Below are 23875 nucleotides of genomic sequence, written 5' to 3'. Positions count from 1 at the left end.
ACTCTCTAAGAACGAACTTGAGCAGCATTAAGGCATTAGCTGTTGGCTACTACTTCTGCTCCTGTTTCTATAGAAATGTATAACAGATGAACAAGAATTAGGCCAGATCATGTAAAAAAGATCATGTATCTTGTGAGCAGTGGCTTCAGCAATAGCTTTTGAATGGGAACTGCACTCTGAGCTGCCTCAGCGACTTGGAGCTCTGCAAGGATGCTAAATTGTATTAATGTTTCAATCCTTAGAAGAAAAGAGTGAGGACAGAAAATAGTAATTACTTTCCTCACTTTGATGGTGTGTAGTTGGAGTGCACAGGTGTATTCACATTGCAAGCCAAAGGTACAGCCGCAGCTCACCCAGGTATACCCCAAGCAGCTTAAATCAGCTAGCTCAAATATTGGTGACAGTGTGGCCAGAGATGGCAAAGAGCTCAGCATAGGTTTTCCAAGTTACAGGTAAACTTTTGAGCAGGCTGCTTTGCTCACTGTAGGCCATGCTGCCATGGATAGACTGATGCTGGTACCCAGGCTAACCAGTGTGGCATTAGCTGGATAAGGCTATCGCAGCTGGAAGTGGGGTGGACTGCAAGGTCTAGCAAGCATATGTCGGGGTTGTCTTCCAGGTGGAACTGGATGCCCATCTTACTGCCTACTCTGGCATGCCTGGCTGGTAGGGTTAGTGAACAGTTCTCTCAGCCCTACTGATTTCTTCTACTACGTATTTCATGTAAGTAATTATTAAGGATACCATCCTTTGAAGTTCAGAGCACCACCTGTAGGCCACCATGCTTTCCTAGCTTTTGCTGATCCCAGCGGTAGCTGAGGACACTTGAGGCATGCCAGAGTTGTGACATGCCTTCTGCTTCTGAAAGACCATGGCCAAAAGGATTTCTCAGGATCATGATGTGGGCATGCTTTGCTCTGGCACTGTTTAAACATGCCTCTGGATTGTGGTTCCAGGCAGCAGCTGGATGAGTGTCACCCAGTCGCGCGTTTCAGGGACGCTTTTTGTCCTGGTGCCAGCACAGAGTGGCAGAGTTAATGGCACCACTGAGCCAAAACTGTTCCTGCAGGGCACATCCAAACTGCAGTGGGAAGCTGTGATTGCAGCACAGACAGGCCGTCTCAGCTCTCCCCAGCTGTGGCTGACTGCCCAGGGATTTACTGAGGATTCCCAGCAATTTCAGCCCCATGCTGGTGCAGTTCACTCCGTTTGTGGTACCCAAGCTGGCAACTTAAAGTTAGTTGAGCTGTGTCTCTAGGGGTGCAGTCCCCCCATCAGACTGCAGTGGGGACAACCACTGCAAAAACAAATGCCAGTCAAAGGCTTTTATCTGTGCTGGGGAACATTTCTGTTGCAATTTGGAGACGTTTCTTAATATTTAAATGGTTCAACCCGTGCAATGTAAAACTACATGGAAATAACTTGTCTGATTCAGGTTTTCCAGCCAGCAACGACTTACAACCTTGCAACTGGTTTTCATTTAGCAGTGATAAAGTGCAATGCCTAGTCACTCTTACACACACGGACATGACGGGATTGATTTGAAGCTCTTTTTTTTCTCTTTCTTTTCCCCCGCCAAATTAAAGAAGTGGCAGTTACACAGTTTTACCACCATCTGAGCTAAATCCTACCTGGAAAACACTGAGAAATGTAAGCCTGATTCTCTGATGTGGTATATCAGCATAATTGCTAGTAAATATCCAGGGATTTTAAACTTCTGCTTGAGGCTCTTTTCTTCATTTTAGTTAGAGATTCATTAGTGGGGAACATCTTTTTTACTGCACCTAGAACAGCTGGGAGATAATGAAGAAGAGAAACAGCAGGAAAGTGGTGGGAGTGAAAGGAAAGGCTGGCAAGGCGATATGAAATCAGAAGCTAGTGGAATAAAAGTAAGATATATGAAAGGATATTGGAGCTTGGGAAAGAGCAATAATAAAGCTGAAAAATAACATATATGTCTGGAGACTATCAGGGAGAAAGTGGGAAAAAAAAGGCAGAAAGTGTCTGTACAGCACGTCTTTTCCTTGGGGGGAAGACTGTTCTGCATCGCAAACTTGGCCTCCTGTGTGACACAGTTTGAAGTAGCACACGTCACTTCGTATGAAGACATCTGTGTAAATAGATCTGCCCTCTCCAGTGCCAATTCAGATTAGATGGTCTTTCTGCTGCTGACTTACGCTTCTCTCTTCCAGGTAAATGGCATGGACATCAAAAATGTGCCTCACAACTATGCCCTATCACTCCTGAAGCAACCCTGCCACGTACTCCGACTGACGGTGCTCCGAGAGCAGAGGTACCGATGCCGAAACAGCGGACTTTCCCTTGATGTTCACTGCAATAGGGACGACAGTTTCCATGTTGTGCTAAACAAAAGGAGTCCGGACGAGCAGCTGGGGATAAAGCTGGTCCGCAAGGCCAATGAACCAGGGGTGTTTATTTTCAACTTGCTGGAAGGCGGCGTGGCTGCCCGTGATGGACAGCTTCAAGAGAACGACCGGGTGTTGGCCATCAATGGGCATGACCATCGGTACGGCAGTCCAGAGAGCGCAGCCCAGCTGATACAGGTTTGTCACCACCACTTTGACCCCGGTTTCTGAACTTTGCAAAAACCAAGCAGTGTGATTTCACCACCCACCGCGAAGCAGGGGCCAAACTTAATGTGTGCGTGTTTGGGTGAGGGAAGGAGATGTGTCAAGCTTGGATGGGAATTTACACCTCTAAAAGTTCCTTGGTTTCACTGTGGGTACAAGGGTGAATACGGGCATGGACTCTTGCAGTGATGCCTGTTACCATCAGGCTTTGTAATGTATAGATCAAGGTAAGCCTCCATATATTCTGTGCATCACCAAAGAGTGATGCCATCTGCCAAAAAGCACCCTGGAAGCACTGGGTCCAGCTGGGTCCTGACTCCTCCAGCTCCGAAGGAGCTGCAGTGCTCCCTGGTGCAGCCCTGGAGCAAACCAGGGCAGCCTATGGCAATGGACGGCCTGTTTCAGGATGAACGTTACCCTCCCAGACTCAGTGATTTTCCATGGCTGTGTTTTATGACTGAAGGTACTCCGTATCTTGTAGATACTTCTTACCTAAATCCAGCATATGGAAATCCAGATGTTTGGGAAACAATGGATCTGTCTGTAGCTGTAGTTTTTATAAATCTCTATTTAGACTCACATGGAGAACTAAAGGGGTGCCTCTGCAATGCACTAAACAGTCTTACCACAAAACTGTCAGAAAAAAAACCCCTGTGTCTTTCTCAGCTACAAAATCAGCCAGCTTCTGCCGAATTTCCCCTCCAGAACCATGTTAATTTGTTTTCTTTCTTTACAGCCTACGTTTTTAGAAAACTTCAACATGAAAAACAAAGCCAAGAATATTTTGTTGCTTTTATCTCATATTCATAGCAGTTACTATACTTGTGCAATTTTACATTTCATTTGGAGGCATGCAGAGTGTTCACAGAATTTCATGTGCCTCAATAACAAGACGTCAAATCAGGCTGGCTGCTTCCCCTTTCTGACAGGTATACTCAGGGTAACATGAGTCAGACTGAAAGAAGCATTCGAATCCATGCATTTTGTGGAAAGGATTCCTCCTTTAGCATAGGTTCACAGTTGGCTGTAGCCAACTTTTACTGAGAAGTTTATAGCATAGGTAAAGAAAACGGCGTCCCCTTGCGTAATGCCAGTTGTTGAAATTCTGGTCCAGCATCTTTCTGGATTACTTTACGTAGCTCACTAACTGGGAGCAGAAGGCAGTGGGGAGGGGAGGTTTAAATTCTCTGAGGGGAACAAGTCTGGAATGAAAACCTTTCTAAAAAATTGGTATTCTTGGAACAGTTCTTTATGGCTACAAAACAAGGCAACAGTGCTTCATAAGCAAAAAACACATGCAGCCTAGAGATGAAATGGAAAAAATGACTAATGAGACCATTCACACACAAGTGTTTAAAAATGCAACTAAAGCTCTTATTGGGTTCCAAAGAGTGGATGTTATTTATAATAATGCTTGAAATGCACACCAGTCCCTGAGAATTTAAACAACATGCCCATCAAAGGGGAGACTCAGGTTTCTAAACAGCCAAGATTACATTGCATTTATGTGAGCTCTGTGAATCACATTTGTCTAATGCAAAATTCCCGGAACCTGTGTCTTTTTTGTCATGTTTTTTCATCAATTATCACTTGCCTTTCCTGTTTCCATGTTATGCCAGAGAAAAACCGTTATACTGAAGCCACAAATGTTTTGCATTTGCTTCTTACACGAAGGGATGTTGTACTGTGTCCTCTGATTTCTCAACAGTATCCTGCCTGTTGAGACCTCAGCATGTGTCAGTCACAGTACATTGAGGTCTTCAAATTAATGGTGGTGGAAGCTTCAAATACGCCATCGGTTTCTCTAAAAACAGGACTAACATTCACTTAAAGGTAGTGGTGGTTTATTAGGCCAAGCACAGCTGGTAGAACATCAGATTTCTGTGGAATCTGATTCGTTTTGACTTCTAAATAACGAATAATTGAGAAAAATCTGATTCTTCAGGCCTTTAGCAATTATACATTAGCATATGTGAAGGAGTTGTTAATCAGTAGATTAGGTGTCTGGCTGTCTATACGCTCAGTCACAAGAACTGAAATGAGGAAAACGCGTAAGTGCTAATTAGGAACGTGCACACATCGTAACACTTGGGAGTTTGCTGCTTCCCATTTGTCGCGTCATCTTTAGTCATGGCCTCGTGTCAGATGTGGCACTTTTAATCTAAATAACGTGACATTCCACATCTGTTTTCCATGGGAGAGACAAGAAAAGGAACAAGGTAACAGATCAGTGGGCGCTCGTGTGAGCACATCAAGCCGAGCTGCACGGGTTGAGCCAGACTTTACTGCCTCCAGATGTTCGCCCTCCTCTCTCCCTCTTTCCCCCACCACAGTTCGGAGCAGCTGCGACGGGTGCACGACCCCCTCTCCATCACGACAACCGCCGCCGGCAGAAAGCAGGTCATGATGTGGAGCGCACCCGCGCTCCATCAACCCTGCGAGAGATGGGGCGGCTTCTGCCGAGAGCAGCACGGCTGCCTTTTTTTAAGATGCGGTTGCCTACTAGATGCTCAGAAGTTGCCACCGTGTCCCTGCCTCCCTGCTTGATTTGCTTTGGCTGTAACACAAATTTTAATTCTAGTAGATTGTTTCAGCTATTACTTGCATTCAGTCTCAAAGCTAACCTCGTTTCTTTAATTCTTGCTTCAGCATAAAAAAAACAGAGAAGGAATTGTGGGAAAAACAAGTGGTGAGAGGGAGGGAGGGAGCAGAATGAAGCAGTAATTAATATTCTGATCAGTAGAAATGTTAATGGGTTTTTATATGGAAGTTCATAAATACAAAAGCTTGTCTTGTTGTTTGGATAACTTTTTAAAACACTCTGGACTTCTGAGAAATTACCCAACTTGACTGACCTGGAGACATATGTGACATTGCGATAGAGGCTCTTGTTGAACTTTTGCTAGTCATTCTACAAGTATTAATCACATTTACAACCTTGCTCTAAATAACCAACTTTGAGACTAACCATGTGGCAGCAGATGAGTTTTAAACAGAAGTTGCCTAAGTTGAAGCTGTTTGTTTTAGAGAAAACTGGATTTTCATGGGGCCATATGCCCTTAGGAGGTTTAGTCTTGTATTGTTCAGTTCCATCTCAAACATATTACAAACTAGGGACCAGGCTGGTTTCCTTTCTCCCAAGATACAGCATTCTGCTTTTGGGTACCAGCTGAGTCCAGAGTCCAGGAATTAATGTTCCATAGAAAGACACCTGGTGAAAATACCTAGAAAGGTATTTTGAAATATGTGTGTATGTACCAAATGATGTATTATGAAGCTGTGGAGATCTGAGTTGCTGGTGAAAATACTAGCATCTCCAAAGATATTGGGGCAGTAACAAAGAAGTGCACATTTTTTACTGAGAGATCACCTTCCTTGGAAATAGCACAGCCTCAACATGCAGATTTCAGGCTTGATGTTGGAGGTTTAGGAGAGGTAGGTTGCCTTTTTTTTAACTATAGTGACATTTTTCAAAAGCAGTTTTTAACTCTCAGCTACTACTATTGAATTCAGTTCCAGAAAAGACAAACCAAACTATAAAAACAAAAATCCCAGGGGCTTCCTCTGGCTTCTGTTAATTGTCTGCAGGAGATTTGATTTCAATAGCGCAACTGGATCTGGGTTTGGTTTCCAGCTGCTTGTTCAACGCCAGCTTTCCTTGGAGCTTCTCCCCAGCGAGCAGGGCACGTCAGCATGCCAGCAAGCGATTCCGGAGGTCTGATGCCCCCAGGGCTGCGGTACCAACAAGCATTGCTGCTGCAGCCCCAGGGGGATCAGACCTCCAGACATGCTTGCCGGGGGGGCTCCACGTTTGATTCGGAGCAGTTGCTCGGTAACAACCTGCGAGCAAGCAGGCAGGAGTCCCTCTGGAGACTGGTCCTTAAGAGCCCCTCCTGCCTGCCACAACACCAGGGTCTTTAGCCTGGAGAGAAGGAGATTAGAGGATTAATTTTTTTTTATCTTCTGCGTATGCTTCTGTAGCACTGAGGCTATTTCTATACTTCAGTTCAGTATGTTGGTTTGCCCTTATGGCAGACATCTATGATTTACCCAGCTAAACCCCACTCCCTCTCAGCTCTATCTCTACATCACTGTTGTCTTGAACAGATTCATATGAGCCTCACTGAGCGAAGAATGAAGCCATTTGCTTCTAGGGAAACCGTGCTGATTCAATAAGGCAGAAAAATTTACCTGTACACAGAATTAACAACAGTAATATCAGGCACACACAGAACACCTTAAAAATAATGAGCAAACATAACTCAGTAGAAGCTTTGCAGCATCTCTCAGGCATGTAAGTATTATGACTGCGTTGTGCAAAAAAGGCCCAGAAGCATTTTGAGCTTATTTTGGGTTAATTGTTTTTGCAGCTCCTGTTCCTAGAGTGAGAGTTTGGGCTAGTTTCCCATCCTAAACTCCATTACTCTGTGTGCTTGCTTGTGCCCTCCCTCTTTCTTTGTGCTCTTGTGCAGTAGGATTTTACTTCTCAAAATGGTTACACATCCCTTTCTTTAAGCTGCCTTACATTTGTCATGCTCACTGCATGCATGGACTCAGTTACATCATTTATTCCCCACTTTCATCAGCCAAGGCTTGAGCACATCCCTCGTTACAGGGTTAATTGCACCTCTTTCAGAGTTCCCGTCTGGCAGCAGCAGCTCTGGTTGTCTGCCTCTCTCCTGTGGCAGGCAAGTTGCTGCTCTGTGGTGGAGTACGCAGGTGTGTGCGAGAGCTGAGTGGCACTCACTGTGGTGGATCACTGCTTCCAGCCAGATTTGGGGCAGATAGGAAGGGGTTTTCAGAGTTAACACCAAATTTTCAAAAGAAGTATTAAGTAGCTGGCAGTAAATTTTTATGAACTTTATCGACCTGAACTGATGATATTGCTTTATGTCATTGCGACCACGTGAAGTGTGGTTTGGATTTCCCACTAAGTGGGACCCACGTTTTGTGAATCCTCTGGGGCTAAAATGCAGGGGTTTATTGCACCAGGGCGGTGAGATTCACTGTGTACCTCCTCCCACAGGCCAGCGAGAAGCAGGTTCACTTCGTCGTGTCGCGGCAGACCAGGCAGCAGACCCCCGACCTCTTGCAGGAGACGGGCTGGAGTTACGGCTGCGGCAGCCCCCAGCCCTGTCCCACCGAAAGAAACAACCCCGGCAAGGTGAGGGCACGAGCGCTCGCGTGGTTTCTCTGCCATCCGTGGGACAGGGGGCTGGGAGGGCAGCTAGCATTTTACTGTCTTGGGGGGTTATATCTGGTTTCTGTCACCAGAAGAAGCATGCCTTCTTTCGCAATGGAAACGTAGAAGCTGTGCTCCTCATTTTCGATCCACTGCTCCTGCCCTGACTCTGGCTGGGGTGGGGAGGGAAGGAGAAGGTAAAGGGCAGTGGTGGGGCAGACCCTGAGGAGCACACAGCATCCTGGCCATGGGCACCGACCTGGCCGGCGGTGCGAGCCAGCGTGGGGCAATGCGCTCCAATGAAAATAAGAGGCTTAGCTGAAGTTTCTCCATCTGGAGCAAAGTCTTCAGGCAAAAAGCTTTCCTACACTGGCCTGAGAGATTCCCATAAGCTGCCTGAAAAATTACAGTAATTATTAGTCTGTTGCTCATTTCTTAAGACACCCATGCTCTGACCCAGCTGGCAGTTCGGTGGCAGGCAGTGGCTGCAGTCTCCATGGCTGCTGCAAGCATGCCGTCTTTCTGTGGAGCTCTGGACCCAAAACGTGTTGGTTCGGCTGTGGCAGCACAGCTGGACCCAACCCAGGGCCATGCGGCACAGAGCAACCTTCTCGCCCAGATATGGCTCTGGTTCCCAAACTGTCCCTCCAACCGCTCCTCTATACCCGGTTACATCACGTGTTTAGTGCATTTAGACCTGCAATATGCTCTCTGCATAAGGCAGAGAGACTCTCATGGTCAAATATATAAGGTTTTAAAGCAGAAACCAATGCAGCAAGAGCTTTGAAAATACCTCTTCTGAGTTTACTCAATGCTACTCTTTGCACTACAAACACAACAAGGTATGTCCTTGCAGGAGCTGAATTTGTTTATTTCACTAAATTTAAAGTCACATGCCTGGCTAATTTACATGAATTGCTCTGAGTGCCACCACTTATGCAAAGCCTTGCGAGCTGGTCCCCTGGCCACCCATGCCAGGGGTGCATCAGGGAGGTGGACAGGCAGGGCTGGTTTAAATCCATCCTGCCTGATGGGGAGACAGATGTGTCCTTAAAGGGACCTTTGGACTGAATCAGCTGCCAGATCAGATGCACAGCTGTCAGCCAGGAGACAAGCCTAGCTCTGCATTTTACAAATGTTTAAAGACACCCATTTTTTGCAGTTTTTCTTTTTTTTTTTTTGTTAAACTACATTATTCAGTGTTTTTATGTGTAAAAACTATACTAGTGTCTATTTATCTATTTTTAGTTTTCCTTTTCCACAAATTCACAATCACAGCCCTTGTTAGGTGAGACTGGATCAGCAGGAGTTAAACCAGTGAGCGGAGTCAATGCTTGGTAGCTACTACCCAGTAGCAAATAGTGCCCAACTAATCAGGCATCTGCAAGGCATTACTTCCTAATGAAGTAATGATTTCCTTAGGGAGATATGTGTAGGACAGCAATTAGCTTGTGTTGCTACTGTATGATTTCTAGTGAAGCTCCAAGCACCTGCTAGATCTGCCATGTTGATCTGATTAATTGATCGCACATGGGATTATTTGGGAACATGACTTGTCTTCCATAAACTGCCCTAGATCTTCGTTTTCTCTTCCTGTACTGAGGGGTGTTAGATAGCAATTCTTGGTAAATTCAACACAATTTTGGGTAGCTGTGAGATTGAAGGGCCAATGTTGACCTTGCAACAGTCCTTTAAAGACTAATGAATCATCTTTTGCTGGATAGGTCACCGCTTTTAGGAGGATTTCCAGTTTGCCACAAGAGGTGGGTGCTACGTAAGCACATGAGTGGGCATGCTGCTGTGGGCTTCTGTCCAGTGCCACCATTTGGGCACTTTCCAGGGAAGATCACAGCCAAAAAAAGAAAATTCTTAGCTGTTCATAGCTCCCTTTAGCTTTGTGTGTGTGCGCTGAAAGGCTTATATCAGAGAAATGCTCTGGCAATAGATCAGGAGACCAGTATGGCCGGTGGACACGATGAGCTTCAGACATTGTGGGCTTTTGGTCTGATAAAATCATTATTGGAGTGTTATTTGCCCTTTTATAGGATCTGAGTGTGTCAGTTTGAATTTCTCATGCTTTTTTGCTGAAGGTTTAACTGAACAGCCTTTGCAATTCAAGATCTTTAAACTCTAGGCTTTGGCAGACTTAAAATGTTATTTGTTTTTAAATAGACATTAGTGCAGGAGTAATGCTTGCAAGCCTAGGGCCTGTAGGGTGTCCTAACGCAGTGCACACTCCTGCTCAAAACCAAGGCAATGGTCCTTGGCCGGACTTTACTGTCAAGGGATTTTCCTGTGTGTGCATGGCTTGATGAGTCTGTTACCTGCCGCCATCAGTGCGATTGCTTTATTATGTGCGATTGATAGAGAGATTGCTAACCAACTTGAATTCTGATTAATTTTAGGGTGTGTTTTGTCCCCTGAACTTACCGTAGGAGGTGATATTAGCAGGTCAGGAATGCTCTTTGAGGGAAGCAGCTCTCACTGTAGAGCATGTATGTAAACGTGGGCTGAAATCTGCTCTCAAGCCTTGGCTGTATTCAGCACCAAGAATAAACTCTAGCTTCCAGCAGCCGCCTTGCTCGCACGACGGCTCAGGAACCGCTTTTGGCCAAGCTGTTGCCCTCATGACAGCCTGCCTCCATCTGGAAAGCGCGAGGAGGCGGCTCTCTTTCAGGCCCATGGCAATCAGCCACGCAGCCAACAAGGCACTGGAGAAAGAGGAGGATGGTCTGTAGAGACCACGTCCTTCTCTGGCAGCAGTGATGCCGGGTGTCTGGTGTGCCAGGAGATTGTTCCTGCACAGGCCCTCACCGAGCTGTTTTCCTGCGTACGGAGATAGGGGAGGCACAGCCCAAGCTGTTCTGGCTGCCGCCTGGAATCAGAAAAGAAAAGATGTCAGAAACACTTTCTTGTGCAGCCGAGGTTGTTAAGCTGGGCTGTAATGCATAAACAGGCCAGATTCGATTTCTTTGAAGTCGGTGGGAGCTTTGCCATTAATTAAATACCACTTGTTTTTAATTGGAACTGTTTTCTTACTCCTTTCTAACAAATTGCCTAGTACTTAAAACAAATCTGTCACCCTGTTGCTTGAGCAAGCAATGTTTTCTGACCGTACGAGCAGGTTAGTCTTCAGGTGAAGTACATTTTGAAAACAGATGCAGATACATCTTTTGCCTGCAAGACACGTGTCATGGCTTTGATGTTGTGATAATCTGCTGTAAATATTTATTTTCCAGTAAATATACAGAAAAGAAAAAAAATTAAAAAGAGGAGGAGATGAACTGTTATGTTTTTCTTTTCCTGACCTCCAAGGTCACTTCAAAATGACAGAAAAGGACAATTGTTTAGAAGAGAATGCATTGAAATGCAGGCACTGATAAACATTGCCTTTTAACTGGTTTACTCATTATCAGTTGTACCTCCAAGAAAGCTCTACGTGTGTTTACTAAGAAAGGCTTTACTTTCCTTTCATCACTGCCTTCATCTCAGTCGAGTCGACTCAATTCCTTTCTATCTGCAACCATGTAAAAAATGGCATGTGCAAGAGTAGTTTCAAAGGAAAACTGGTCCTACATGGTTGAGCATACAAGTACCAGTACTTTTATGATTCTTCATTGAAAGGTAACAGGACAATTTGCTACCAAGCACTGCTTTGAAATCTGCTTCTCTCTGCACCAATTCCTCAAAAATAGAGCATTAGCCAGTTTATCAGCTAATGCTTTTGGTGTCCGAGACATGATGGACACTTCATAAGTAACAGGATTGCTCTGAACTCTCTGAGCTGCAAGTCTAATTCCAATTTCATCTCTTGGTACAAAATTCCAGACTGCATTTTTGTGAAAATTAGTACTGCCCCTATCCCACATGCTTCAGGAATTAGCCTCTTCCTGATGGAAAGCCATTCCTTTCCAAGGGAAAAAGGACAATGTTTTTGCACAAATATGGATGAAACACTAAGTTTATTTTGCACAAAGATAGAACTACTATGTTTAAAACATTTACACCTTAAAGACAAAGGTGAAAGGTTAAAATTATCTGGACTAGAACATATATATTTTTTTAAAAGGGAGGGTTGTAAAACCTTCAGAATTTTTAGGTTCATTTGCAAGCCATAAGCCCAATTACTCTGAAACAGTGCCTGTGTTCTGCATGGATCAGATGTGTTATGTCCAAACAACTGTATCACTTTGTTTTTTCCTGGTGACTAAGAGAAGACCTTTTCCACAGAGGTCTTTGCCTTTTTGTTCCTGGAGCTCTGTGGCAGCCACTGTTCTGCTGCTCAAGCATCTAGAGATCCTTTGCTAAGCTGCTAAAAGGTTCTGGGGTTTGTTGTTGATGTTGCATCACAGAAATCCTGATGTGGAGTTAGTTCTACCAAACATACCTTTAAAAAAAAACAAACCCAAACCAAATATATAGCTTGCCCTACTCCCACAAAAACTTCTTGCTGCTGTCTTCCTTCATCCATCATCATCATTGCAGGAGCAGCCACGGACTTGCCTGCTCCACTTTCTGTGCTGCTGGCCCAGGAACTGAGGTGGAATGTCTTTGTAGGATCTTGGATTTCTAAGAAGAGATTAATGTGGCTTTAAATGAGTTTTACAGCTTATTTTTGCATATTATAAATGTGTGGTCACACTTGTGAGTGAGAAGGTTGGGGTTTTTTTTAATATGCATTTTAAATATATTTAGCAGCATGCTATTATATCTGCATAGGAGCCTGGAGTGGATGATGCTGTTCCTGCAAGAGAGGCTGGGATCTTCAGGAGTTGATGCCAGGAGCACAGCTTATGAAATACTTAAGGAAATCAAAGCATTTAACACTTAAATCCAGATTTTCTGGAGAAGCATCCTTGTCTCTTCAAGTCTTCTGTAAGAGCTGGATGCGTTGTAAACATGACATTCGGTTCACAGGTTTTGTTGAAGCTTGTGTTGCCTCTCCAACCCGAGGCTGCCTGTGAGTTTGTTTCACTCATACACTAGTTACTGCATGATCAGCGATGTGTATGTAAGTTTTCCTGTTCAGGAGGAGGAATAAGGGGATGACTGTCCTCAGACAGTAGAGCAGGCTGTCCCAAAGTGACCTTTTAAGCAAAAGCACTAGGAAGAGTGCCCTGGAAGCTGCTGGCTCTTCACTCTATAAATTCCTTCTCTTTTCCTGAACAGAAACACATATTCTTCAAGTGTATTCCCACTAGTAATTTACACAGAAACACAGAAATCTGCAAGGGCAAATGAAGTGTGTATCTTCTAATCTGTCCCCAAGAGTTTTATTCCTTTAACCCAGGTGGACCATTTCTCATTAACTGTACAGATGATGCTCAGACTGCAAGCCACAAGATAAGAACCACGACCTGATAGTCAAAGATATGAGGGCCAGTAGTGATAATATCAAGAACAAATTTTTAAAAAAATCAGATTTCTTATTTACATTTCAAAGACCTGCTTCTATTAGTCTCAACACTAAAACTCTTCTGATTCTGGCGGGACCAGTGCCTGACTTTAGCTGTTAAAGCATGGATTATCTTGGAGGTAGCTCTGACTCCACAGATGCCTAAACCCTGGAGAAAGTCATGCTTGCCATCTGGCCAGGCGTGGCAGGTGGCTGTGAAGTGCTTTGGTATTCCCTCAACAAATATTCATTTCAGCAGAAAATGCCTAAGCTGTCAGGGAGGTCCCCGTGCCCACTGTGTTTGTTGTTGCTGTTTTCTCCATCACAGAGCACCCTTCACACTGTCACCTGTCACGAGAAGGTGGTGGCTGTCCGGAAAGATCACACAGAATCGCTAGGAATGACTGTAGCAGGCGGAGCATCTAACCGGGAATGGGATTTGCCTATCTATGTGATAAGTGTCGAACCTGGAGGAGTTATCAGCAGAGACAGCAGGATAAAAACAGGTAAAAAGAGGGGATTTTGAAAGCCTGCTTTAATTTAAAGGCTTCCTTTGAAAAACAGAGGAATAGTGAAAGAGCATCACACCCTGACATCTTCAGCCATCCCATAGATTTTGGGATGCCTCAGATTAGAGGGTCTCAAGTCAGCTACCAGAAAAGGTATAATATGCAGCAGTAACCATCTCTGTGAAGTGGGATGTGGCCATATTCTGGTAGGAAAAAAAAAAAATAGTTTTTCACAGGAAAATGAGCTTGCACCATCTCCCAACTACTGAAATCTTCATTGTGCAACCTTCATGGGTTTTTAATGTAAATTTTTGTGCTTGTTTGTCATATTGTTCATGGCTTTGAAAGAAATATAAAGGAGCAGAATTCCCATTACATATGAAGCAATGTTAGTGCCTTGTGGCTTGATATCATGTCTGGAAACATTGGCTTCATGATTCCATTTGGGTCTTGATGTAACAGAGTGATAAAGTGAATAGCTTCTCCCCCTCTGCATGAATAAGCCTTTACAGTAAGAGGAAGAGCATATGTTATCAGTGGGTTTTGTGGGAACAGGTAGGCAGTAGAGGAATGGTGAAACTCTCAGTTTTCAGGATGTTAAATCTCCAAGAGCCAAGTAGCTTGGTACCCTGCATCTGGCAACCACACAGCTTGCCATCCCCTTGCCCTTCATCCCCCATGCTCAGCTTCAGCCCAGTCACTACCAAGAAGCTGGAGGGAAATCCTGAGTGCGAGGGAAGCAAAGGCACCCGAAAGTGGGGCAGAATAGCTGCAGCCCAGCTGAGCCCCACGAGCCTGGGTCGCAGCACCCAGCACCGGCACACGTGGGAACCTCCCCTTTGCGGGAGCTATGGCTGCTCATCAAAACCCGTGTAAGAACATGACAACAGGAGCAAACCAGCAGGTTTCCCCTTTCCTCCTGCTGGGAAATGACTGCCTCTCAGTGGGATACATTTTCCAAAAAATATTCATCATGAGGCAGCATGGAAAATTCAGCCTAGTTAATTTGATAAAATTAGAAACAAATGAATACGTGATGATATAACAGCGCCATAAGCTTCCATGGTTTAGAGCATCCCTTAGGCTGTTGTCTGCCTCATCGGGGCAGACCACAAGAAGAGGTTAATGTTCATGCTGCGCTGCCTGGACTGCCAGTGAATACAGCCCCTGCCTGGAGGAGCGTGCAGGTGAAGCACAGAGGGACCCAGGGAAGCCCTGTCGTTGGAACGAGCCGTGGAGCCTAGCAGAGCGCTTGGCACCATGGCATCAGGTGTGACATTAATGATGTCTTTATTGTTGTCCCTGAAGTAACTGAGGTCATCTTTGCATTCTTTTCCACAACTTGCTGTGCCTATGTTGTAAACAAAGCAATCAGAAAGATGTTTTGGCTTGTGGCCATTCAAACGAGCATTAACATTAAAATAATAATAGGTTATTCTGCAAAGCAAACTTTACGAAGAACCAGCTGGAGTGGCAGTCCTCAGCTTAGGAAGCACTGGGAGAAAAACACCTTCGAGCTTTCAGGTTGAGTACCAAAGTTGTTAGCTGGACGTGGGCTTTGGAGACCTGGACTAGCATCAGGTGCTGGTACCAAAGCTTGTTGGTACAGCAGGACCCCAGCTGTGCCATTCAGCTCTGGATGCAGGACATGACGTGACAAGAAACCAGGGCCAAAGCCTCCGTCCAGCCCAGTGATGCTCCTGTGTACAGGGATCTAGCCCCTTCCCTCATGCCTGTGGCATGTTTACTAGCATATGCTTCACATCCCCGTTAACCGATAGGATTAACAAACAGCCTCATCAGGCAGCAAGTTCTTGGCCGTGGCTTTGACTCGCTTGTTCGTGGGGGTGGAGAGGGGATCTTGGAAACACTTGCAAGGTTTTTTATCATCCGTTTTATCGGTCTCAGGTGACATCCTCCTGAACGTGAATGGGATTGACCTGACAGGGGTCAGCCGGAGCGAGGCTGTCGCCCTGCTGAAAAACACCAACTCCTCAGTGGTGCTCAAAGCCCTGGAGATGAGAGCGTGCGAAGCCCAGGAGGAGCAGGGCCGCCTGCCACCCCCTGGGGCCACGCAGGCGGCCCCCGAGAGCAGCGAGTGGTCACCTTCCTGGGTTATGTGGCTGGGGCTGCCACGGTAAGTCCACAGATTGCATCCTCTTGCTGAAGGGGAGTGGGAGGAAAGATTTGTGTTTTCTGGCAATTCTTTCTTTTGGCTTGATTCATTGCACTGACATCTTAATTAAATCCAGGCTCTGTCACAGACTTGACTCTAAATACCTCCCTTTTGTAAATGGGTATGTGTACATGGAAAAATAGACACGCAGATCCCCTTGCAAGGGAGGAAAGGATCCTGAATTGTTTCATTGAAAACGTATCTGGCACTTAGGGAGTGAAAGGAAAAGCTTGCAGGGATATAGGAGCTTGCTGAATTGGGGTCTAGGCGCGACCACCCTGCAGAAGGCAGAGCTACCCCTCCTGCAGCTCTCAAGCTGCACAGCCCTTCTCCTTAGCCAAATCCAGCTGAATTGTTTGACTTTGCCCAGATGTTGCAAAGTGTGTGCAGTTGGCCGGTATCTCCGAATCACCTCTTTTAACCCCACCCCCGACTGAAAGAAGTACATTTGTCATACACAGGAAGCAGCTGTGTTGTCATTTCAGTAAGGAAAATAAAAGCCACATCGCATGTTGTTCTCGCAAACACACTCGGTGTGCAGGGTGTATACCTGCAACTTCAGCGACATTTTGTAAGTATTAAATGAGGACATGTTGTGAATCTGTGAATATGTGAAGCTAGTATCACACATTTGAAACTGGTATTCAGTTTTAAAGGAATGAAGAATTTAGCTTACAAGTTACTTTTGTCCTTAGTCCTATCCCTGGCAGCAGTTCAGAGTGTCTATTTGTCTTTTAGGGGAGGGCATGAGAAGATGGTCTGCAGAACAGGGGGGCATTTGGTCTAGGCAGTTTCAGGACTCCTCTTCATTTCCCAGTCTCACATAGCGGGTTAGATGCTTTCTCTCCTTCTGCCTTGAGCTGTTTTGAGCTCATTCACCTTGCAGCAAGGTCTGCTGTGAGGGCCTGATGTGTTTCAGGGCTTGGTCTGAGGCTAATGACTGTGTAACATGTGCTGAAGCACTGCAAGATCAGAAGGTAGGCCACGTGTCTGTCACCCACAGATGAAAGGTTCCTTCTCGAGTGGAGAGAACTACGTCCTTATTCCTGTGAAAGAAAAGCAGCAAAAAGAAAAAGCAGTAAATGGATGGCCCATAACTTGCTACCCCAGCCAATGGTAAACTTTTGTCACCCAGTCCCACTGCAGACAGGCAGCCCTAGGGAGGTCTTCGTTCCTGCTCGCTGCTTCTGCACCCCTGAGCTTGACCAGCAGGATCGTGAAGGCACTGGAGCATGGGTAGCGCTCCCAGCAGAGAGACAGCAAGCAGACTAGAGGCCTTATAGATGCTGCAATTTGCAATGCTGAGGCTTGCTTTCAATCACCACCCATTGCTAGATGGACTGAAACAATTGCACCTTGCCTACATCTGCCCGAACCCCACCTTCGTTGGGCTGTAGAGAAAACCTGAGCTGCCTGGTCATCATCTCTACCCACAGCTGCCTGAAGTCCCCGTGTCCTCAGCAAGGTGACGGAGATGAAGGACAGAGCTCCAGTGCTGCAGGCTTGCACCCAGGGTTCACATCAGTCAGTTCCACTTTGCAGTTTGGGAAGAAAAGTATTTTTCCCATTTTAAAAGCAGTCTCTGAGCCCATTCTATCCCCCCTCCTCCGAAGGCTGCATGTGTGAAAGCATTCCCACCCCTTTGATCTGAAGGAAAATCAGCCTCAGTGTCAGCAAGGCTGAAGACAGGAGTTCATTGTAACTCCATCCCCAGCTGCAATGCCAAGCACAGCGTGGCCCTTCTCCGCCAAAGAAAAGTAAAGGGATTGGTATGCTGAGCGGGTACACTGCTCTGAACATCAGACTAAGACAAGGACCAACACTGGTTAGACATGACAGTAACAAAGGTGCACTGCATCCTTGTTAGTAGCTGGTTGGCTGAGTAGGGGTGTGCAAGGACTGGGTTTGGGTTTGCTCATTAGGTATTATCGGACCCTTCAGTCTTCCCCAGCATCAGTGCGCTTACACTCTTACTCTTGTACTGATTCTTCTTCAGGTCCCACACCAGATGTCTGGAAGTTCTTCAACAGGTTCTCACACTAGGGTGTGTAACACATTAACTCCTTTCACTCCAGGCTGAGCATTTAACCTTTCCCTATCTGGCTTTCAGTTTGCTTTTGGCAAGGATCACATCCCACTAGACCTCAAGGTATTGCCAGCAGTCTCACAGCCTTTTCCAGGCTGCTAGAGAAAACTATTCTTCTCCAAATAGATGTCTGACAGGTCCAGCTTGGCAAAGGTGCCTCATGTGCAACTACGGGACAAGATGGTGAAGATTCACCTACCCTAATTAAAACCATTTACAAGAGGGACTGCTCCAAGATACGTGAGTCCAAGAACGTTTGGTACAGGTGATGGAAAAGTAGAAATGTCAAAATCATGATTATACAGGATCATGCAAAGTAATTGGGAAGACAGGTAGGATGGGGCACACCTACATAAGAAAAACTGAACAAATAGGAGAGTCAGTAAAACTGTTAGGCCAGGAACAGGCACTGGGCAGCCGGATGGTGGATTCTTTAAATTCTGCTGAGATTGGGAAGATGTGGCTCTAGACAAGCCATAGCAGTGCAGTGCCAAGTATCTGTTCACGGCAAGCAAGACAGGGAGTGCAGACGCAGCTTGACATTGCGACTTAGAGTGGGATGCTCAGGCTTAGGAAACTGAGGGGAGAGGAGAGTCTTTCCTTCTGTGTTCCAAAAACATGGAGTTTTGATGAAAATCCTGTCAAGGATGGTCTCATAAAATGTGCCGAGTTGAGCTAAACACTAGAGGATGTCTACAGACCTCTGCCCATGACTGATGAAGTAGAAAACAGGCTAATGTTAATAATAGTTAAGTGATTAAAAGTACCTTCCTCACTTTTGAGGCCGGTGTACTATAAACACCTAGTTCTTCCCAGGGACTGCATACTTGTTACAGAGATGGGCACAGACAAGAGACACAAATATTGAGAGTTAGGGAACTATACCATTTTTCTAGTTCAGGTCAGTAGCAGCAGCATCAGACAGGTTATCTGACTTCTCACACCAAAGCTCAAAGCCTTGGAAAAGCCATCTTGCATAATTTAACATTTGCGTATCTTACTTAAATTTCAGCCCTTTCCTTGTGAGAGCTTAAAATTGGCTTTGGTCCCTTTTATATGGCTTGATAATACATAAACAACTCCTCTGTTCTTTCTGTAGTACAATCCAATATGTAGCAGTTATAAAATAGGATGCACATGTGCATCTGACGTCTGTCAGAACTTGGCCCGCATGTGAGCGGAGGGGCTGCAGGCTGGGCGTCGGGAGGAAACAGTGATGCAGGACCTTAAGCATTCCCGCCCGAAGACTTATTTCAGGGTAGCTAATTTAATTGTTTATTGTTGAGGAAGACAGGTCTCCTTTATTTTTGGAGGGAAATGTTGTTGTGAAGCATGCACAAAGGAAATAATGTGGAGCAGCTGGTGAAAAGCATTTCCCCAGCCCCGTGATGTTTCTTCTACTGCTTGTTTTCCTGCTCTCCTTTCTCTGCTCTCCTCACATTTCCTTCCCCCAGCTAGCACTTAAAAATACTTTATAGATCATCCTGTCATAACATTTTCAAACATTAGTACTTCACACAAGTGCTTTTCTTCATCTGCAAAGTGAGATGAGAAAGACAGGAGGTGGCCAAAGTCATTCTGCAAACCAGGGGTAGAACCGGACATAACACACAGAATTAGGACAGAAACTCCCCCAAATTAACTCCATCCAGGCTGTAGGGCTCTGATGGGAGCAATTCTCATCTATTACTGTATTCCACTGCTACTTGGCTACTGTAACAGGGCAGGGGGAGGGAGTCATGCTTTTCATACCTGTTATTGCTGAAGTGCTCCTGAAGTTGGGCTGGTTTTCATTCCCAGAGCATACTCGTGCTTTGTGAAAAGCGGCAGGGAATTGTACGTTTCACTACTTGAAAACAGGCACTTTTAAATTCTTTGTGCATCAGTAACTGATGCTCAGTTGTAGTATTTCTTACGATAGGACCCTGTGTCTAGACATTGTTTATCCCCAAATCTTGAATCTGAGGCAAGTTTCACACATAAATCACTCCTTGTCCTCAGCTTTTGGAATATTTACAGATAGAGGCAGAAGACTGTGTGCTGCTCTCTTCCAAGACAGTTCTCCTTGGACTGGTTGCAGTTCAGTGGGTTATGGCAGTTTAACTGGGTCGAAACACACAGACTGGGGCTTTCGTTACCACAGAGGAGTAATCTACTCACACTAAGCATCTTTGGATGACGCAAGTACTTACTGCATTTTCTCTCTGTGGCGTTTTCTAGCTAGTCTTTGTTACTACACAGCAGTAACCAGACCCAAATGAACTAACTGCCTTTGGGCTGCTCTTTGCTCAGGCATAGCAGGCATCTCTGCTTATGTACTAAACTGTTTGGAGCAGGCAGTACCCACCTTATATGTAGCTCAGCTTTGCGCACCCTGCCTCCCAGCATCCTTTTCACGTTTCCGACAGCACTAACAAATAGCTGACGGATGGTGCACTGCCATGTTTATACCCTCTATCCTCTAGGACTGAGATAGGGAAACATTAATTTAAATTAATTATATTAATTAAATTTAAAGGGATAAACACCACTTAGCCACTCCCATTCTGTCAAGAGTCAATCTCTAGCTATGGCCAGTGTGATGGGTTGGACCTGGCCTGCACCAAGCACCCACACAGCTCAACACCCCCAGCAGGACAAGAGAACATAGGAAGAACGAGAGCAAGAAAACTCATGGGTCAAAGTAAAGACAGGGAAATCACTCACCCGTTACTGTTGTGTGCAAAAGACGTGGCTTGGGGAATTAAGTTAAAACATTTAATTACCAGTTTGGGTATTGGGAACCAAAGATGACAAACGTGAAAAACACTTGGGGAAGACCCCTTTCCTCCCCTTTCCCCATACTCAGCTTCACTCCAGCACTTCTCCTCCGGCCTTCCTGGTCTCCGCTGCCTTGTTACAGCAGGTTACACCCCATCCCTGCAGTGAGGCAAAAGGCAGCGCAGGGGGTTGGACTCAGGACAGACTAGTTGCTCTCTGCTGCTCCTTGCTCCTTGTGTGTTTCCTCTGCTCTGGCAGAGAGAACAATCCTAACACTAGACTAGTATGTTGTGTCTATTTTACTTAAATTTAGCATACACTTTGACAGCAAATACGTATTTATGCTTTCTGGACTGACAGAGACTGTGTAACTGATAACCTTACAGATGGTATGTACAGAACGCATGTAAGCCTTTGTTTGTCTTCGCTGTGTTTTCTTCTCACGTCTTTACCTGCTTAGCTATTTATTTTCTATGGTATTAGGATTTAGCTGATGTCCTTTCAATTTCAGCAACATCGTCCTTAAGGCAGTGAGCATAGCACCGGGCAGCAGAGACCCCTGCCCCCAAAATCAACACTAGGTAATAGCACTAACGGCTGAATCCTGGCATCGCTTGGTCATGACCTTGATAAACCCTCTATGTTTGATGGTACTTAAGTGATTTTGCACGTTTAAGAAGTCCACAGATGGTAAAGTAATAATGCCTGGCTGCTGAGGAAAGAAGCAAATGTCACCTGTTTCTTACATTAGCAGCCAGTGAATTCTTGTGCAAATATTATATACCTACCATCCTGGCAGCAGGTGAATATTTGTAGGTCCTGGGGGACTAATCTAGTATTACTATAAAATCCTGCTGTGAAACACAGCAAAAGCATTATTTGACAAACAGAATTTTTAAAAAGCTAGACAGATTGGTCTTTAAAATAAAGTTATTAATCCTTCTACAGAAGAAGTGTCAGCTGTTTCTTAGAAACCTAAAGAGTCTCTGAATGGAGTTTGTAACAGTTGCTTGCTGTAGGCCAGCCTATAATTTCAGATATGGAATAGCAAAAGGATTTTCAGGCTCTTCAATCATTCCCGAGTACACTGCTAACGTGGTGGGTTAAGTACTAAGGACAGAAATTTCTGTTGCTCTGTAACTAATGAAATTAATTTGGTTCTTTCCTGTTTGGTTAAAAAAAAGAAACAAAGCAGGTATTGAAATTAATGTACTCAGAGCAATAGGCAAACTGTAAGTCTAGTAACCTTACTACTCTTGCTTTCCCCTATTCCTTGTTTCAGCTAAGCTTTGACTCAGCATAACTTACAGTATCATAAAATGCATTCAAAAGACAAATGGAGGGAAAAGCAGATTTCAGGTCTCTCACCATAAAAACTTGTGTTAATCATTATAGTGAGGACAAGTTATCTTCTTGACAGCAGTCTCAGCACTCCAAAGCACTGACTGACAGGGATAGGCTTCTCACATCTATGCTGTGACTTACCATGTTACTTGACAAGAAAAGCTCAGGATCCCTCCTTCCACTGATACTCTTCTTTGTGTCATCTCTGTGATTTTTCTAATTCTGGCTCATTGGTCTTGAAATTATTTAGCTTTGACCTGCACCACAGTAATAAATGCCTGACCACTTTTGACACAGTTAGTCACATACAGGCTCTTATCTGGAAGAAAACAAGTCACCGGACAGTACAAGGTAGGTGAAATACAGTTTCTGGAATGGCAGCTTACAAATATTAAATCCAGTCTCAGTTAAGTGTTTATCACTTTCAACTAGATCATTTAGCATAAATTATTATCCCATGAAACAACTTATTTAATATTTTAACCCCAAGATTACCTAGTAATTTTACTTTCAGGATAACTGGTTGTGTAAAGCAGCACTACAAAACCAGAAGGGAAGTATAGGTGTATTAATACAGTGGAACTTTGGTGCTACTTTGCATCTTCAAAACACTCTAAGAGTGTATGAAAAGGCAAATTAATCATTAATGATTCATCAAAATCTGAAGTTAACCGTAAGACATTTAATTAGACTGGTTTGTTTCAGGTATTTGTACAGCTGCAAAGAAATCGTATTACGAAGAAATACATCTGGAAGTCTTGGCTTCAGCATCGTAGGAGGTTATGAAGAACATACTGGAAATAAACCATTCTTCATCAAATCCATTGTTGGGGGAACACCAGCATATAATGATGGCAGAATTAGGTAATGATAACTATCTAATGAAAAGTAGCATTTAAGTAAGTCTTTTATCTAGTTAATTTGTGGGTTGTTTTTTTAAAAACAAGTTTTCATGAAGATAGCGTAGGGGGAAGAAAGGACTCATTGATACAGAACTAACTCTGACAGATATAGGAAACAGGACATAAGTGTCCTGAACTTTAATAGATTTGCCTTCATAGTAGAATGTTTTCAGATGTCTAGCAATCACTAGTATGTAAGCATAAAGGTAAGTCAGTTTGATCTCTGGGGTAGTACAAAGCATGCCAGCACAGAGCAGCTTTCCCACATCACCAGATCAAAAAAACCCCAACCAACCAACCAATCAACCACCTTCCCTGCAAACACCAATACAATTTAACAGTAAATGCAGAATTATGGAGCAAACTTAAATCAGTTGAGAAGTCTTAGAACAGTTTGTTCAGAACACAGATCAGTCCCATTTGAAAGAACTATGTCCTATTTTCTTTCAAATATGTCTAAAAACAAGTGAAGTATTTTCACCTGCTTTACTCCCTTATTCGTGAACAGTAGTTAACCAGAAAAGGAATAGTAATACTCCTTTCTACCTCTTCCTCCCAGCTTAAGGACATGCTTCAGCATTTGCAAACATTTAAATAAGAAGTCACCTTGTTCAACTGTTCTCTCGTATTTGCCTTTGGTTTTTCAGATGCGGCGACATCCTCCTTGCTGTCAATGGCAGGAACACATCAGGAATGATGCATGCCTGCTTGGCAAGGATGCTCAAAGAACTGAAAGGAAAAATTACTCTCACAATTGTGTCCTGGCCTGGCACTTTTTTATAAAACAAGGCTTCATGGAGAGTATGACAAGTAATTTGACACAGAAAAAAAAAAACAAAGGACCATTAGTCTTTGCTTTTTTGGGGGGCCACAGATGTGTTTATAAAGAAAAGGTTTGTGAAATTTCAACCTGCATGTCAAGAAAAGTCA

General features: G+C 44.5%; 1 protein-coding gene and 1 long non-coding RNA gene across 2 annotated transcripts in view; one reads left to right on the top strand and one right to left on the bottom strand.

The window, feature by feature from the left end:
* The window catches only part of LNX1 (ligand of numb-protein X 1), a 75402-nt gene extending 51640 nt beyond the window's left edge, over positions 1-23762 (top strand). The window contains exons 7-12 of the mRNA XM_075025847.1: positions 2193-2564; positions 7618-7755; positions 13497-13674; positions 15586-15814; positions 22749-22907; positions 23593-23762. Coding sequence (XP_074881948.1) covers positions 2193-2564; positions 7618-7755; positions 13497-13674; positions 15586-15814; positions 22749-22907; positions 23593-23728 — 1212 coding nt within the window. The 3' untranslated portion in view covers positions 23729-23762. The remainder of the gene's footprint in view (positions 1-2192; positions 2565-7617; positions 7756-13496; positions 13675-15585; positions 15815-22748; positions 22908-23592) is intronic.
* LOC142030192 (uncharacterized) lies at positions 18754-23656 on the bottom strand. The gene is made up of 3 exons (XR_012650116.1): positions 23552-23656; positions 22185-22362; positions 18754-20858 (listed from the first exon to the last, which is right to left on the bottom strand). It is a non-coding gene; the product is annotated as an uncharacterized LOC142030192 (long non-coding RNA).
* Positions 23763-23875: the final 113 nt, after the last annotated feature.

The sequence above is a fragment of the Buteo buteo genome, chromosome 1 (genome assembly GCF_964188355.1).
Source record: "Buteo buteo chromosome 1, bButBut1.hap1.1, whole genome shotgun sequence".
Classification (NCBI taxonomy): Eukaryota; Metazoa; Chordata; class Aves; order Accipitriformes; family Accipitridae; genus Buteo; species Buteo buteo.
The sequence above is the reverse complement of the archived record's forward strand: the minus strand, read 5'-3'. Positions and strand labels throughout refer to the sequence as shown.